We start from the raw sequence: 15,742 nt of genomic DNA, 5'->3' as shown, positions 1-15,742 counted from the left end.
ATTAGATCGCTTCAGTGAGGATTTGAGCTTTGTCATGTTTTTAGGGATTTTTAAAAAGAGATTCCTTCCTAAATGTAAATGACTTTTGTTAGCAAAATCGTTGTATATCTGATATTTTTCATTCAACTTATTAATATTTTCCTATTTAACGCATTTATACTTATCAAAAGAATCCTCTTGAGGCATTGTTGACTAGAAGATGAATTTTTAAAAATTATTCAACACTTTCCTGTAATTCTGAGTTTTCATTTGTGCTTTCCAGGTTTACCATTGCACCACTAACTTCACATGCATCTCGCTCCTTCATTCATTCATTCAGCACAGTGCCGAGCCCTGGGGCCTGGCAGTGCACGAGACAGACAAGGAATGATTTTTAAAATAAGCCAAGTTCCCTGTCAAATGTGGTGGGACACCGTTTGATTTAGGCTCACCATTTTGGTTTTATGATCACTTTCTTGGGGTGTAATTTAAATACAATACAACCCACGCTTCTAAAGTGTACATTTTGATATAAGCACATAGTCCTGCAGCCACCGCCACAGTCAAGTTCTAGAACCTTCTGTCACCCCTCACATTTCCCTCGTGCCCCCATCCGTGGCAACAACTGATCTGCCTTCTGTCGCTGTACTTTTGCTGATTTAGACTTCTTATAATTAATTTTGCTCTTTCTCGTTTTCCAGGAAGACAAATCCTTCTTGAAAAACCACGACCTTTCTGTTCGTGCAGCAATGGCCATCAAGCTGCGCTTAGGAGAAAAAGAGATTTTGGAGAAAGCGGTGAAGAGCGCGGCTGCGAACCGGGAGCACTATCGCAAGCAGGTGCAGGTGGGGGCCCCGCTGCCCCGGTGTGAGGAGAGTGGCACGGGGGGCGCCAGGCTGCCCCTGGCCTTGCGGAGCCTGGAGGAGGAGGCCGGGGTGCAGGAGGCCCTCACCCTCACCGAGGCCGTCGGCAGGGCGAAGGCTGTGGAAAACGGGCTCGTGAATGGTGAAAACTCTATCCCCAACGGGACCAGGTCAGAAAAGGGAAATTTAAATCAGGAGGAAAGTAAAAGAGCGACTGAAGGCACCAAAGAATCTTCTTCAGATAGCACTGAGCGTGGTAGAGAGCAGTAGCCCTGAGAGGAGGTGCCGTCTGGTGGGGGGTGGGGGGTGAGTTGAGCAAGTTTATGAACCGTCCATTTACATCGCTGTGTTTTCTTGTTCACATTTTTCTTTCTGCAGAGAGGAAAAGATGTTTTTGCTGCTTTATATAAAAACGATTTTTTTTAAGTTATTTAAAAAAATCTAGCTTCCCTCTTTGATTAAGATTGCCATCTTGCTTCTGGGCAAAACGAACAGGTTATCAAGCCACCAATGAGGTGCTTTGGAAGACTCTGTAGACCCATTGTGGGCAAATGTGTTTTCTTCCTGGGGAAGAATGCAGTTCTGCTCTCAGCTGTGCTTTTGTAGGCCTGTCATCTTGACAACCAGGACGACAGCAGGACTGGGTGTCGGCGCTCTGGGGGCTCAGCGTGGGGGAGGGGGGGCGTTGTACAGCACAGAGCGGGCTTGAGGTCTGGCAACTTGAGGGTTGGGGCGAAACTTTTTTTTTTTCCTAAGAAAATAACACCCCGGTACTGAAAGAAAAGTGAAGGTGGCAACCTTATTTTTAATAGTTTTAAATGTTGATGATAATCCTAATTATATAAATACACACACACACACACACACATCTAGTGATTTCTAAAGATTTGTTTACCTTTTGTGTTTTGTTTTTCTGTGTTAAGAACTTGTCCTTTCTCCTTGAATCACAGTAGGACATGCATCATCCTCCTAATTTTAAATGTTGGCTCTGATTTTAAAGTGTTGCATTTGATTTCCCGTGTCGGTCCAGCTCGCCATGGCGGTGTTCGAAGTGAGGCGGCTCCCTGGCTTTTCTGGTTTTCACAACAAGCTAGAGATTTTCAAAGCTACACTTTTGAGTAAAAAGCCTTATTAAAAGGAAAACATGATTAATATTTTTTGTGTATTCCTTTTCTTTAAGTGGGGACAGGCCCTTTGAATTGAGCCTTGACGCAAACCATCCTGCTTACTCTTGGAGCAGGTCTGAACGTGGCCTGTGCCCTGAGCTGTGCTTGCCCCAGGTACACAGAGATGCAGGATGGGCCTGAGGTCGGCCACTCCCCAGCCTGCAGGGGGCTGCCCTGAGGAGGACCTGGTGGCGGCGGGCACACACCAACAGGGCGCTTTTAGGTTTTCCGGGAGGCCAAGGCCTAGGGATGGTGTGCCCAGAAAGCCACCGGTTCTCAGGCCGCGGATGGCCAGTCTTCCTCAGCTACAAGTTTGCACATCATCTCCGAGGTCCTAACTGTGAAGGACATCACTTATTTTGGAAAATGCTGTGTAAATTCTTCACCCTGCTATTTTGGTGACATTGGTGCACACAGGTGGTCTTAAGGACATTCTCCCTGTTTCTTCTCAGAGAAGATGCAGATCTGCAGAGAAGTTGCCTAATCCTGCGCTGAGGATGCATTGCCTTCTAGAGCTCAGGAGGCCGTTAAATACGAGGGGCAGGTTTCACTTTCACACGTGGTTGGTAGCATTTATCAGTGTTGACGGACGCCCGTAACTCTAGGCCATTGTTGATGGGTGTGCAGCTTCGACCTATTCATAATGATGCCTGTGATTGCAGACTGCCCCATCAGCCTTGTATCTGAGATACTTTACCAAAGATACAAATAGTCTGTAAAACCTACAGATCAATTTCCAAAAGGCAGAACTGTGTATGTGAGGCGCTTTCTGCTCTGGCATAGAAGCCCCCCATAGACTCGGACTTGGATCACCAGTATGTCTGTGGATATATTTTCTCATTGGTTTCAGAGTTAAGTCTAGTATTAAATACGTCCTTGGAAAAAGTATATACAGTTGAGATATAAAATAGTGTCTTGAGATGGGGTGACAAAATATTCCCTGGAAAAGACACGATTCCGATGGAGCTGACAGAGCCCTGGGTGGGAGTTGGACTTTAGGTCCTGGCCCGCAGGGCACTGCTGATGGGGGTCGTCACGGCCCCCCGGGGACTCCATTTCTTCTCTTACTTGTAAGGTGATTATTAAAAGTCCCTGCTTAAAAATTTGGGAGACTATTCTGTGTATTAAGTCCCCACCGACGGGTCTGTTTGTTCAGGTAATTGGACCAAAAAGTGATTATATAAATTAGGCTCCCAATCAAGGACAGTCTTTGCCTTTGTGACATAGAATGGTGCTCATAAGAACAGAACTTTTTTTTTCCTTAAGATTTATTTATTTATTTGAGAGAGAGAGATCTAGAGAAAGAGCGTGGGTGAGCACACGGAGGGAGATGGAGAGGGAGAAGCAGACTCCCCGCTGAGCAGGGAGCCCGATGCGGGGCTCGATCCCAGGACCCTGGGATCATGACCTGAGCAGAAGGCAGACACTTCACGACTGAGCCACCCGGGCACCCCTGTGTGTTTTATTTTTAGGTTATTTTCTAGATACTTTATGGCTTTGTTGCTCTTGTGTATGGTCTATTTTTTTTTTAAAGATTTTATTTATTTATTTGAGAGAGAGAATGAGATAGAGCGAGCATGAGAGGGGGGAGGGTCAGAGGGAGAAGCAGACTCCCCGCTGAGCAGAGAGCCCGATGCGGGGCTCGATCCCGGGACCCCGGGATCATGACCTGAGCCGAAGGCAGACGCTTAACAGACTGAGCCACCCGGGTGCCCCAAGGACAGAACTTTTCACCGTGGGAGGCTGGAGTGTCCGTCGAGCAACCTCCCTTCCCTAAGCTGGGCGGAATTGCCCTCGGCTGACGGTGAGACTGAGGCGCACGTTGGTCACCCTCCTCCCCGTTTCAGCGCAGCAGATCCCATGCTGGTGCACAAACACTTGGAGCCAGAACTTAAGCATTTGAAAATCGAGGAGAAGTGATTAAATTGGCATTGAAGAGCCCTCGTTGCCATCTGTCACGAAATAGACCTTTCTCTCAAGTCGTTTTCAAGTTTACTTTTTTCTTAATGCTTTTGGATCTGAGGCTGTCCGGGCTAGTGTCCGGGAGAGTTGGCCTCTGCTTCTGTTCCTTCGCTCTGTGTACATGCTTAGCAGTTAGATTTCACCGGCCTGGAGAACCACCCCGTTTCTCCACACAGACTGGCAATTGATAGGTGACTTCCCCCAGTCGTTTCTAGAACAGGCTCACTGAAAGATGTTTTTTTTGGTTTTTTTGGTTTTTTTTTTTGAGAGAGAGTGAGAGAGAGGTAGGGTAAGACATTAAAAAGATTCTCAGGTTCCCAATACAATACACAGGGTTATGCTAAATTAAGCCTTCACTTAAACATAGGGATTTTTTACCGTATTTTCTGGTGGTTAATATGTACGTGTTGGAGTGAAAGAATTAAGAAAAAAAAAACCCAAAACCGAAGAAAGTACCTGTGACTTGAGCTTAGCACTAAAATAGGACTGTCCGTAAAGAAAATGAGGCTGGTTTGGGGGGTGAGTTTCAGAGAGCCCAGATCTTAAAGTGCTGTAACCATGGCTACGGGAAGAAGCTTTTTATGTGATATATTATGCCACGTTCATATTATTGATCTGGCAAAATGAGCATGTTCAGTTGGGTATAGCTGATGCCCTGAGGCAAGATTTGGGCTCAGTCCGATTTGAATGTCAATTTCAGGCAGCATAGAGTAGAATCCAGTGACCTCATTAGGGGTCAGCCTACTGTTTTCCTCCGTAGCACCTTACATAATGTATTCCTAAAATTCTGTGTGTAAGTTGAATTTGAGTAACTGGAATTGTATTTAAATGCACTGGTGAATTTGTTATTCAAATGACGCTGCCGTGCTGGTCCTGGGTGCGCTTGGGCTGAGTGGGAGGAAGCCGTGTGATGTCCACGGAGCATAGGAGGGGTGGGCCCATGCTGTGTGATGTCCACGGAGCATAGGAGGGGTGGGCCCATGCCCAGTCGGAGTCTCCGCAGAGGCAGAGCCGAGGCCAGCGTGGGGGAGGCAGGTGGCCCCTGAGTAAGGGAGCACTTTCTAAGGACGCCCACCAGCAGGGTGACTGTGCTGAAGGCGGTGTTCTAAACATCCGGGGTGCTCTGATTTTATTAATCACTTTGCAGAGGCTTGGGGAGGCCATGCACGGTGGCTAAGTGTGCGGATTCCGGACACAGACCCGGGTTCTCCCTCCATGGGACCACGCACAGTCCTTGGACATTTTTGTACCCTCCTGTATGATATCTGTGCTTCCTGCCTCTCCCGGCTCTGGGACGACCAAAGGAGATCATGCATATACCGGCTGGTGGCACAGTGTCTGTGCATGCTGAGCATTCAGAAAATGTTTATGGGACTGGGGTAGCAAAAATGACCCGTGCTCTGCAGACACACAGCTTGCCTCTGTCCATAGATTTGAGGAACTTCAGACCCGGACTCAGCAGGAGTTGTGTTCCTGGTGAATGGCAGCTTCTGTGAGTAATTCAGGATTCCCAAAACCCTTGCTGCCCTCAAGGTGGCGGGGCGGCCGTTTGAACAAAGAATCCGGGCAGACCACACCACGTGTCATTGGAAGGGTAGACTGTGTGCTCTGGTACTCAGTGGGCAGAGAAATGCCGGAGGAAGGACCTTGGACGGGCTGTCAGCGGTCCGTCTGTGCATCCTGCAGTGGGCACAGGGAGAGCCAGGAAGTCCACGCCTCCTGGGGAGGAGGGATCCTGCAGGGACTGAATCCTGAACACCGTGCCCAGCCACCGCATGGAGAACCCCACGGTGTTTAACCGACTTGTAATGAATGAGCTTCTTTAGGTGGGAGAAGGTAGTGATCGCCAGCCCCTTGAAACACAAGTGCCGCGGTGGGTGTCTCCTTTAGAAGCAAGACGGGAAGGCAGAGAAGTCTGTGTTCGTGGACTCAGAGCACCATTTATGGAGTTGGGAACGTTCACCCAGATTGTCACACTCCTGTCAGCTCCGACTCACACATACCTGTGTGTGTGTGTGTGTCCGTATGTTTTATATATGCAAACGTGCACACAGACACGGAGATATGCATACATGCACACAGCTGCGTGTGTGTGTACATGCGTGTGTATACCCTTCACCTCGCATCTTCAGTTCCAGGCAACCGAGAGCCCCCCGGGCACAGCCTGGGCTCCGCTGCACCCCAGCTCGCGGGCGTGGGTGTGCAAGTGGCGCTGTGTGGCTGGCTCAGCCTTGCGTCCCTGGCGTCTAGCGTGGGAACTGGCACCTCGGGCGCACCCCGCACGGCTCCCCCACGAGGGGACGCCTCCTCCCTCCTGGAACCAGGTTGGCGTGGAATCTCACCCCTTGTTTCCTCCTGTACCCCGACCCTTCCAGAGTGTTCCAGTAGAAGAGGACCTGTGTTGTGGCTTGAACCTCAGAACATCCTTTCCTGTCTTAACAGCGCATGGTTCTGGAGAAGCTCCTTCTAGGCTGACCGGGGCTGCTGACGTCGGGGTGCCCGAGCAGTGGTTGCTCTCGCGGCCCGCATGCCCCCGGGGAGGTTCGAATCCTGATCGCTCCTTTCTCCACCGTAGTCTGGGCCCCATGGCAGGTTTCTTGAAGTTCAAGCCTTGATTTTCTTCTTCTCTGCAGAATGGAATGAGCTCGTGGTTGCAGGAAGGAGGAGCCGCGACGTTGTGTGTAATCCCGGCGCGGTGCGGGGAGCGGAGTAGGTGCTCAGGAAAACGCCCCCGGTGTTACTGATGCATTGTGGCAGTGAGCCTGGGAACTCCGCCTGTGGTGGGACCCCAGGCTCCACATCCTGAGGGAGGAGGTGCCGCGTGGACGCCAAGTCTTCCCGTCAGCCCTGCGGTCGCAGAAGGCGGGACTCATGCCGTGTGTCACGGTCACACCAGGCGTCATCCCAACCCGGCAGATCTCCCAAACTGACTGTAGTTACTTCTCTTACACGGGCCTGTTTGTAAGCATGAAGACCCGTCCTAGAATAGGCACGTCTGAATTACTTGGCTTTTGGTTCTCAAGTAAATCTCGCTCAGAACAAACCCTCCCCTGAACGTAGGTGCAGGTGACATGTGAGGGCCACCCCCGCAGACCTCACTTTGGAAATAATGCTCTAGCTGGCTCCAGATCCTCTTGCAGGTGAGTCCTGACCTGCACCTAGAGAAACAACCGCTTTTTCATACAAGACTTGCAGGAAAAGTTTGGTTTTATTTTGGTCCCTGGCAGTTGTCACAATGGGCAGCTTCGGGCTTATGTCATCTAATGAATTAAGTGTCACGCCATGAAGACTGCAGGGTAGTGACAGTCTGAAAATTGGGGTGGAACACTCCTTGGGTTTTAAAAGGACCAGTACGGGTGTTTGGGAAAAGTTGGAGCAGGAGAAAGGGAGGCTGGGATTTTCTTCTCCACTCTGCGCTTGGTGCTGAGCATCAGGCCGATCGACGAAAGGGCACGTTCATCGCCTCGGTCCTGTGTCACCGGCCGCCTCCTCCCCGGAAGCAGGTGCTCCTCTCACTGTATCAGCTGCTCCAGCAAATGTGGCGTTTTACAGAAAAGCCCTTGTGGTGGTGTTTCCACGACACTGGGGTGCCGAGCGGGTTTGGGGTGTGCGGCGGCCTGGTCGCGGGCATTTTGGCCGCATGTGTAGGCAGGGTGCTGTGGGAGCCGGTGACTCCTGCGCCAGGGACGTCGACAAGAAGCCACCAGCTCGGCACCGGGGGTCGAACGCAGTGGGCCTGGCCGGTTCGCTGAGTAACTGGGGCGAGCCCGCGGGGAGCCGGAAGCCCAGTGACATCTGGCTTTCGGCTCTTACTTCGTGGTGACGGAAGAGGCTGTCTCCTCCAGGGACTAGTGCCATTCAGCCTGATGTGGCCAGGGGAGGCGCAGGGGTGAGGAAGGACGTCCGCCGGGCCCTCGGTTTCCCCAAGGGTTAGACCCAGCGGTTGCCCCCAGGCTGTCTTCTTGGAGGCTCGGGACGGCAGGGGTTTAACTGGAGAGCCTCCAGGCACAGGTGCTTCCCCACCAGGACCCACGCAGGCTTGACCTGCTGCTGCTGCCACCTCGCCCAGGTGGCAGGGGCAGACGGCAAAGCCCTGTTTGACAGGCGACAAAGCGCCGCAGGTCCAGTCGTGATGTGGGGCGACACGTGTCACCCCAGGGTCTTGGAACCACAGGGACTCGCCCCAGTGTTGCTTCCGTGATGCGCTTTGGGTCCGTGACCAGCCGTGACTTGATACCCGATATGCGCTGGGCGCCCCACCAGGCCCCGGGGTGCACAGTGCACGACGCCGGTGCTTGCCCACGATGGGGGGGCTCACGGAGGACCCCACCCGGCCCTGCCCGAGGCTGCCGCAGCCTTCACCTTTTCTATTCTTAACAGAAAGGAGCCTGGCCAGGGCTTTTCATTCCACTGTATACAACATCGTAGGTGACCTGCTTGCTGTTTCTCTTTTACCCCCTCCCTCCTCCCAACAGGTTCATTTCTGTAACCAAACAATAGAGAATGTAACTCTGATTTCTCTTCCCACCTTCACTTACGTGCTTTGAAAACACGCCTCTGGGAACGGGGGTCATCTTCAGGTTTTCTGACATTCTGGGATGTTTGGAATGAGCGGTGGAATTCTAAGAGGGGACCCAGCGTCACCTCTTTCGAGGGACTCCATAAATGACAGTGAAGTCCCTGTGTCCTTTGCAGAAACAAATGTGTTAAGAGGCTGGCCTGGGAGAGCATACACCGTGGGGATTCGTCCTGTTTCTCCAGACCGGTTGGCAGACAACCGTCCCCAGATGAGGGCATTTAAGAAATGACCTGTTGGTCCCGTGTGGGGTTGACTTGACTGTCTACCAGTAACAGGACAAATCACAGGGCCACACCTACGTCACCCTGTCCTCCATGGACAACTAACAAGGAAAGGAGAGGACCCAGGGTCAGTGATAGACTGAGTCAGGCAGAGAAGCTGTCCTCAGTTTCCACTTCATTCCTGGGGCTCATCCTGTCGTTTACGGCCCAAGCCACATTTGGTCGAAACGGCCAGGCTCTGTGTCCATGAACAGTGTCTTGCAGTGTCTAGAAATCCCAGTGAACAAGTATACCTTCCTGAAACAAATACAGAATGACTCGTGTAAGCATCAGATAATTCTGCAGGCTAACTCGAAGGAAGCCAGGGTTTCCAGCAGCAATTAAATTGCGTGATTGGATACAGGGAAAATTTTATAATTGCCCACAGGTAGCAATTTATTAGGATAGATGTTACTTATGACATGTGTCAAGAAGGTCAAAGTTTATACTTCCTTGGACATTAACCTAATCTTTGAAACTCTAAAAGTTACACTTTTTGGTCATTAATTTTTTTTTACAAGCAGAGATTTTGACAATTAACCCAGTTAATAAAGGTCAAATTTCAGTTTTTTTTCCAATTTCTGGAGCACTTAACTTATTCCTTTTTGAAAATGGGCAGATAGAGGATGATAAATAGTTATTAAATGAGTACAAGGATGTAGTTCTGCTGTCAGGGTGATGATTATAAAACAGCTGATCCTGGAAGAAGAGAATTGCTGTGTATCTGATGGAAGGGGAGTAGATTACAAGCCAAGGAAATAGAAAAATTAAGCCCAAATACTGTGTGCAGTTAGTAGGATAATATGAGTACATGCGCTTGTTAACTCATCTCAAGATTCTAGCCATTCAGTTATGTAGACTTCAGGCTTCAACGGTTGAATCTGCACATTTTAAAATGAGTAATTTCTGCAAACTTGCACTAACTACAATGTGAGTTAGGAACCAACGTGTCACCCACTAGGCTGCGTCCTTCAGACGAACCGGCAGATGGGCCATCAGCAGTGGAGGCAGCTGAGTGGCCCTGACCAGAGGGCGGGCGCAGTGGGAGCCCTGTGCCCCCCATCCACACCGCCCCCATGCGCAGCCCCCCAGAGTGGACAACATACAGCAGCAAGAGCCCACAAAGCCCTCCTCTGCCACCCAAGCAAGATAAACCAAACCTCCCTTTCCACTCTCATCAAAACCCCCCAGTGCTCAAGGTCAGCTCCCTCCAAGCCTTCATGGGGGATTCTACCCTGGTGACCCCCACTCCCCTGCTCCGACAGTGCCCCTAGGGAAATGGAGCCCAGTGCTGGCATCCCACACCCTTGGGAGCAGGTACCTTCGCGGACCTGGCCGAGAACCTGACCCGCGGGCCAGGCTTTGTCGTCGCTGCTGTTGTGTGGCAGAAATAAAGGCTTCCCGGTTCGGATGTGCTCAGTGTTAAAGAACCAGTATGTCAAGACCGCAGGTACCTTGCCTCTGCGTCTCCCACAGCACCCGTGATGTGCAAGGGACCAGCACCCTGCCTCTTCCGCCCGCCGCCCTCTGCCCTCCCCGTCGTCCCCACCTGCTTCTCTGTGCTTAAACTCTCGGCCGGAGGCCTGGGCTGCCCCTGCGCGTTGCTCGCTGACCTCTTGCAGGGGCTACCTGAGGTTCCTCGCAAAGGAAGTCCGAGCCCGTTAGCTCAGCAAGAGGGCTTGAAAGTATGCATAAGAACAAAAACGGCCTTCTTAGAAATTGTTAGAGGGGTGACTTTGCCTTCATGTTCTGTTCCCAACAACCCCCCCCCCCCACCTCCACCCGTCCGTGCCGGCAGACGGTGTGCAGGGGCAGGAGCTCGCGGGGTGATTACAGACTGTGAAGAAGGATAGATCATTTCCCAGAGATGTGGTTGGGAGACAAAAATGTGACTCTGTTTACAAAGCTCCGGTGAGCTGCAAGTCCTCAGGAGCTGGTGTTGCTTGCAGCGGGTGCCACCTACACGGACACCATGGAGAGGAAGAGCCGGGGAGTGGAGCAGCATCTGCTGTTCCCCGAAATACCCCCGCAGGCTGCAAACCTGGGTTATATCTGAGCGCACCTGATGTCTGAGCCCTTTGTGGGGCTCGGTGTTAAAATAAGCTGTTGTGTCCTAGCCAGAAACCTGCAGGAAAGACGACTTTGGCCTTGCATTTTCCTTCCTTTGGACCTCCAGCACCCATGCGGGCCCTGCCCTCCGCCCTCCTGCTGTCTCTCCTCCCGGCCTACTTGGTAACCTCCTCAGCCCTCCCGCCACCCCATCTGTCTCCCTCTTTGCCACCCTGACTCTGCTCCCGTTTCCACAAGAGATGGCCTCACGGATTTTATTTGACCTACAATTTGCTCAGTGTTTGCAGGGGTCGGACCCCCACTCTGGATGGGGCCAGGGCAGGTCTGGGCATGTCAGAGGGACAACGACCACACAGGGGATGCCGGGCCCCAGCAGACATCTGGGGCAGTTTTCCCAGTGGGCAGGGAGGTGGGTGGTGCCTGGCTGTTCTGAGGCTGGGGAGCTGATCCAGGGGCTGGGTGTAATGGAAGAAGGGCCCTCCAAAGGGAACCCGAGCCCCGTCACAGAGCTCTCCATGCCACGCAAGCCTGGCTTTTCTCCAGGGAGAGACTCTCTGAACTTCCGTGAGGTCCCTGTGGGGCCCTACGATGCACTGGGGGGACCAGGCTGGTGCCGGGAAGTGCCCAGGTGTCTGCAGCAGTGGGTGTGGGCAGGGGGAAGAGGGAAGACCTGGGGGTTGCCTCAGACCCCCTCTCCCACCCCTGCCTCTTTGATCGAGGCAGGGTCTTTAGCTGGACTTGGGTTGCTCGGTCTGTAGAATAGGAGAGCGGTCAAGGAGGGTGGAAGAGCCCTAGCATGAACCTGAGCCCCCAGATTTATGCGTGGGAGGGATATGGGGACTCTCGTGGTCGTGTCTCACCAGGAAGCACAGCGAGCTCTTCATGAGGCGTGGGTGTTTTCGCTCAGTTTTGGCAAATCTACCCAAATCTAAAGTGTTTGGGGAGCCACAGTGTGAGCCCTTTCATAACCTTTTCAAGGTCACAGTGAATCTGCCTTGTCTTCCTTTTCCAGCAAAGCCTCCATCTTCCCTTGTTGGCCCTGCCCACCCCGGGTCTGCGCGCACGGGATGAGGAGGCTGGAACTGTCCCTCAAACCCCAGGGCGATTCAAGATGGATAGATCAGACTACATACATTTCCCTTTAATCACATCGAAGAAAACTCCACCATAGTAAACAAAGTCAAGGGCGCCTGGGTGGCTCAGTCAGTTAAGCGTCCGACTCTTGGTTTCGTCTCAGGTCTTGATCTCAGGGTCGTGAGATGGAGCCCTGAGTCGGCCTCCACTCTGGGTGTGGAATCTGCTTGAGAGTCTCTCTTTCCCTCTGCCCCTCCCCACCTGCTTGTGCTCTCTCTCTCCATGCCCACCCCCAAATATAAATAAATCTTAAAAAAAATAAAGTCAATATACTGGGAGAAAACATTTACAACATTTGCTGTAGGCAAAGGACTAGTATCTCTATTATATAAAGAACTCTTAAAAATTGAGACAAAGGACCAAAATCTTGAAAGAAAATGGAAAAAGATGAATACACAGTTTACAGACATAAAGTCATCAAACAGAAAAAGCATCCCAACCCACTCATCGTTCAGAAATGCAGTCAAAGCAACACCGAAGCACCGTTTCTATCCTATCAGACTAACAAAAATTGAAACGTGACCCCGCGCTCTGTTGGCAAGGCTATGGGGACCCCCATGCACGCTGCATTTGGGCTCTCATGCAAATTAGTGCAGAGCTTTTGGAGGGAAACTTGGCAACACCAAACAGAACCACACATACACACGTACACTTACCTTTCAATACAGCAATCCCACTTCTGGGACTCTGTTCTGAAGATATGCCTGCAGAAATACAGAAATAGATACACAAGGTGACTCAAAATATGGGAAAGCACCCGGAAGTTCACAGATAGGAGAGGGGCTGAGTGAAGTCTGGTACCTGCACACCATGGAGCATTACGCAGCCATAAAGAAGCAGGGCAAGAGCTCCGTGAACTGATGTGGAGTGATTTCCGGGCCATACTGTTAATTGCAAACAGCAGAGTGCAAGAGAGTTCTGTAGCACGTGATCCTTGTAAGAAAGAAGGAGATCTGAGAAAGTACACACGCACCTGCTCATCTGTGTACCATCGATACGGGAAGGATAAAATCCACACTAAAGACTGGCGCCCAGCGGTGGGAGGGCGGGCCGGGCTCAGTGTGTCCTTCCTTCCAGGGCTGGCTCAGCACCTCTGCAATATTTCCTAGACCTTCACGGAGCCCCCCAAATAAACCAAATACACCTGGACGGGTGGAGCCCCGAATGGAGTAAAAACCCCCAATGAGCCACACTGGATTACAGGTGAATAACATGACCGCCCTGGAGGGGCTGGGGAGGTACCTGTGGATGGTGATGTCTTGGTGGGGTTGGCAGGGCCGCAGGCAAAGGCCAGCGAGCACGTTTGCGAGTGCGTTTCTCACTGCGGGGCAGGTGGCAGGTGGGCAACTCGGAAACCGCCCTCTAGAGCCACGGGCACTGGACGATGAGTCACCAGGTTGCAGCTCATAAGAGTTGGGTTTCTTTCTGTTGGAGAAACCAGTTACAGCCGAGGAAAAGAGTGCCAGGCTGAAGTGGGCTACGTGGTGTGGGAAGCTCAGGCATCCAGAGGAACTCTGGGTTTGTACAGCACACCGTGTGACGGGTGGACACAGAACCACGGATGTGAGTGCTTGTGGCTCCGCACAGGGTGAGCCCCTGTGTGCCCAGCTCTGTCCGCTGAGTGGCCTGGAAGCCGTGAGCGGCAGGAACAACAGGCACCCCCAGCGCTCTTGGTTTCTAAGGACCGCCCCTAATAAAAGCTCGTTGGAGGAGTGGTCTCAGCCCTGGGGCAGGGAAGATACCAGATGAGCTTGGGGGACCTTGTGGTGTCAGAAAGATGGGGGGCTTGTGCAGAGAACACAGGAGGCAAAATGAAGAGGCTCCCGATGGCCAAATGGAAACAGTTTGTGCAAGAAAATAATAATAGGACTGCATTATAACACACAGAATACAATAAATACCCACGAGTCCACACTGATACAAATAATCAGTCTGATAAATAAATGGGGAGAAGGGACAGTTCTTCCTTAGAGTCCAATTCCTATGATGAAAAGGAGAGAATTAAAAACAGAGTCACCATTGAGCAGACATTACGGCAATTACTGTTTTGGACAAAATCTGCCAAGTGATGCTAAAGTCAGTGGACCAAAGTTTGAGAAGTTGCCAAATATCTCCCTCAAGACATTTATAGGAAAGATGGAAGCTTGAGGGTGGGGGAGCCCAGCAGACGCCACCGTGACCAGCGACCAAGATCATCAACACAGTGACCGGACATGGACACCGTGAACCCCCGACAGGAGGCATGAGCGAGACGCAACATCACCTCTGTGGGGTTCTTGCCAACAAGGAACCACCCAGAAAGTGTTACAGCCTTGTGTGTGGGGGGGGAGCGGCGCAGAGACCCAGCGAAAGCAATGTGGGGCCCCCGTGGCGTCCTGGGTGTGGAAAAGGACACGCACGAGTGGAAAACCTGCGTCTGCTGACCACACTCTGGTCGTGCGTGGAAGCTGAGGGCTTGAGAGGTTGCTAGGTGAAGAATACATGGAAACCGCACTATTTCTAGAGCTTCTCTATAAGCCTAAAGGTAGTTCACGAAACCAAGACAAAATCCTGTGTCCTGGCGGAGACTGCCGGGTCTGAATCCTTATGTGCCAGTCAGCACTGTGCATCAGGGTCCCCGTCCTGCCCGCGGGGACTGGTCTCAGATGGCAGAGAGCTCTCGGAGTGACACCCGGGCCCAGGGCCGCCGCCGGGAAATCAGCCGCCGGGCTGCACAGAGAGATTTACAAATTATTTTCTCATTTCTCTTGTAAAAGTACAGAACTGTAGACGAGTCTGTAATGGTGCATCAGGGTCCAAGGGGTGCTTTTTTTGTTTTTCAAATGAAATGCGGGGAGGCTGGTGGTAGACCACACAAAGGAAAAAGGACAGGGTTTTTAAGGCAATTTAGAAAACTCAGCCAATAGCAAGACAGGCTGAGGCTCGTCTCCAGGGAAAAGGGAGTAGCCGGCACTGAGCGCTTCCCTGTCTGGTACCCCGCACTCCTGGTCGGCCAGGGACGGAGGACACCCCACCACCTCGCAGATGGCATCCTCCGGCGCCCCCATCCCGCCTCCCCCTCTGGCCTGGAATGCCCTGGAATGTCCATCCCGCCGCCCTGTACCTAACAGATCCCTCCTTTCTGACTGCACACCCACCACCCACCTGGTGACCCCCCCACACACATCCCTTTGCACCTGTAGAACTGAGCCCTCCCCCCAGGGAGGCCAAGTTGCCCCCCCCAGCCCCCCCGGGACCTGGTCAGTGCACAGGGGCTGGTTTATGGTCTCCCTCTGAGGCCACCTGGGTCCCCTCAGTGAGCGGCAGAGACAGGAGGAAGAATTAATTCGATGACCAAGTGGCAGCCCATGTATTGGGCACTTCCACGTGCCAAGCACCCCCCTCAGAGGCTCCAGCCTTGCTCGGCAGCCCAGGAAGCGGGGGCCTAATGAGGTGAGTGCATGTGTGTGCGTGCATGCGCGTGTGGGAACGTGTTTGTGCCTGTGTGTTACACGTGTGCCTGTGTGCCTGGGACCCAGGGAGGCCGGCTGCAGAGCCCCACCAGACACCGCAAACTGTGATTACCTGCTCCAGACAAGGAACGAGGCCCAGAGAGACCTGTGGCCCATGAGGGGCCCAGACAGGGAGACAGTGGCCAAGTGGGGCTTCCCTCCAAGTGGCCTGCCCTGGGTCCAAGCAGCCCCTGCGACCGCGGACTGAAATGACCAAGGAGCGTCTTGCCGGGACAAC

The 15,742-nt window shown here is 52.3% G+C and overlaps 1 protein-coding gene across 7 annotated transcripts in view; it reads left to right on the top strand.

Moving 5' to 3' along the window:
• SETD3 (SET domain containing 3, actin N3(tau)-histidine methyltransferase) overlaps positions 1 to 1,996 on the top strand; it is a 79,525-nt gene extending 77,529 nt beyond the window's left edge. For 6 of the 7 annotated variants that reach the window (XM_064571551.1, XM_045901502.3, XM_064571550.1 and 3 more), the window contains one exon: positions 681 to 1,996. In XM_064571551.1, the coding sequence (XP_064427621.1) occupies positions 681 to 1,112 (432 nt within the window). In that variant the 3' untranslated portion in view covers positions 1,113 to 1,996. The remainder of the gene's footprint in view (positions 1 to 680) is intronic. The other variant, XR_010405310.1, reaches the window with a different exon arrangement.
• The last annotated feature ends 13,746 nt before the right edge of the window (positions 1,997 to 15,742 follow it).

The sequence above is a fragment of the Mirounga angustirostris genome, unplaced genomic scaffold (genome assembly GCF_029215605.1).
Source record: "Mirounga angustirostris isolate CCGP_5_RB_7025 unplaced genomic scaffold, mMirAng1.0.hap1 SCAF_9, whole genome shotgun sequence".
In the NCBI taxonomy this organism is placed as follows: Eukaryota; Metazoa; Chordata; class Mammalia; order Carnivora; family Phocidae; genus Mirounga; species Mirounga angustirostris.
The sequence above is the reverse complement of the archived record's forward strand: the minus strand, read 5'-3'. Positions and strand labels throughout refer to the sequence as shown.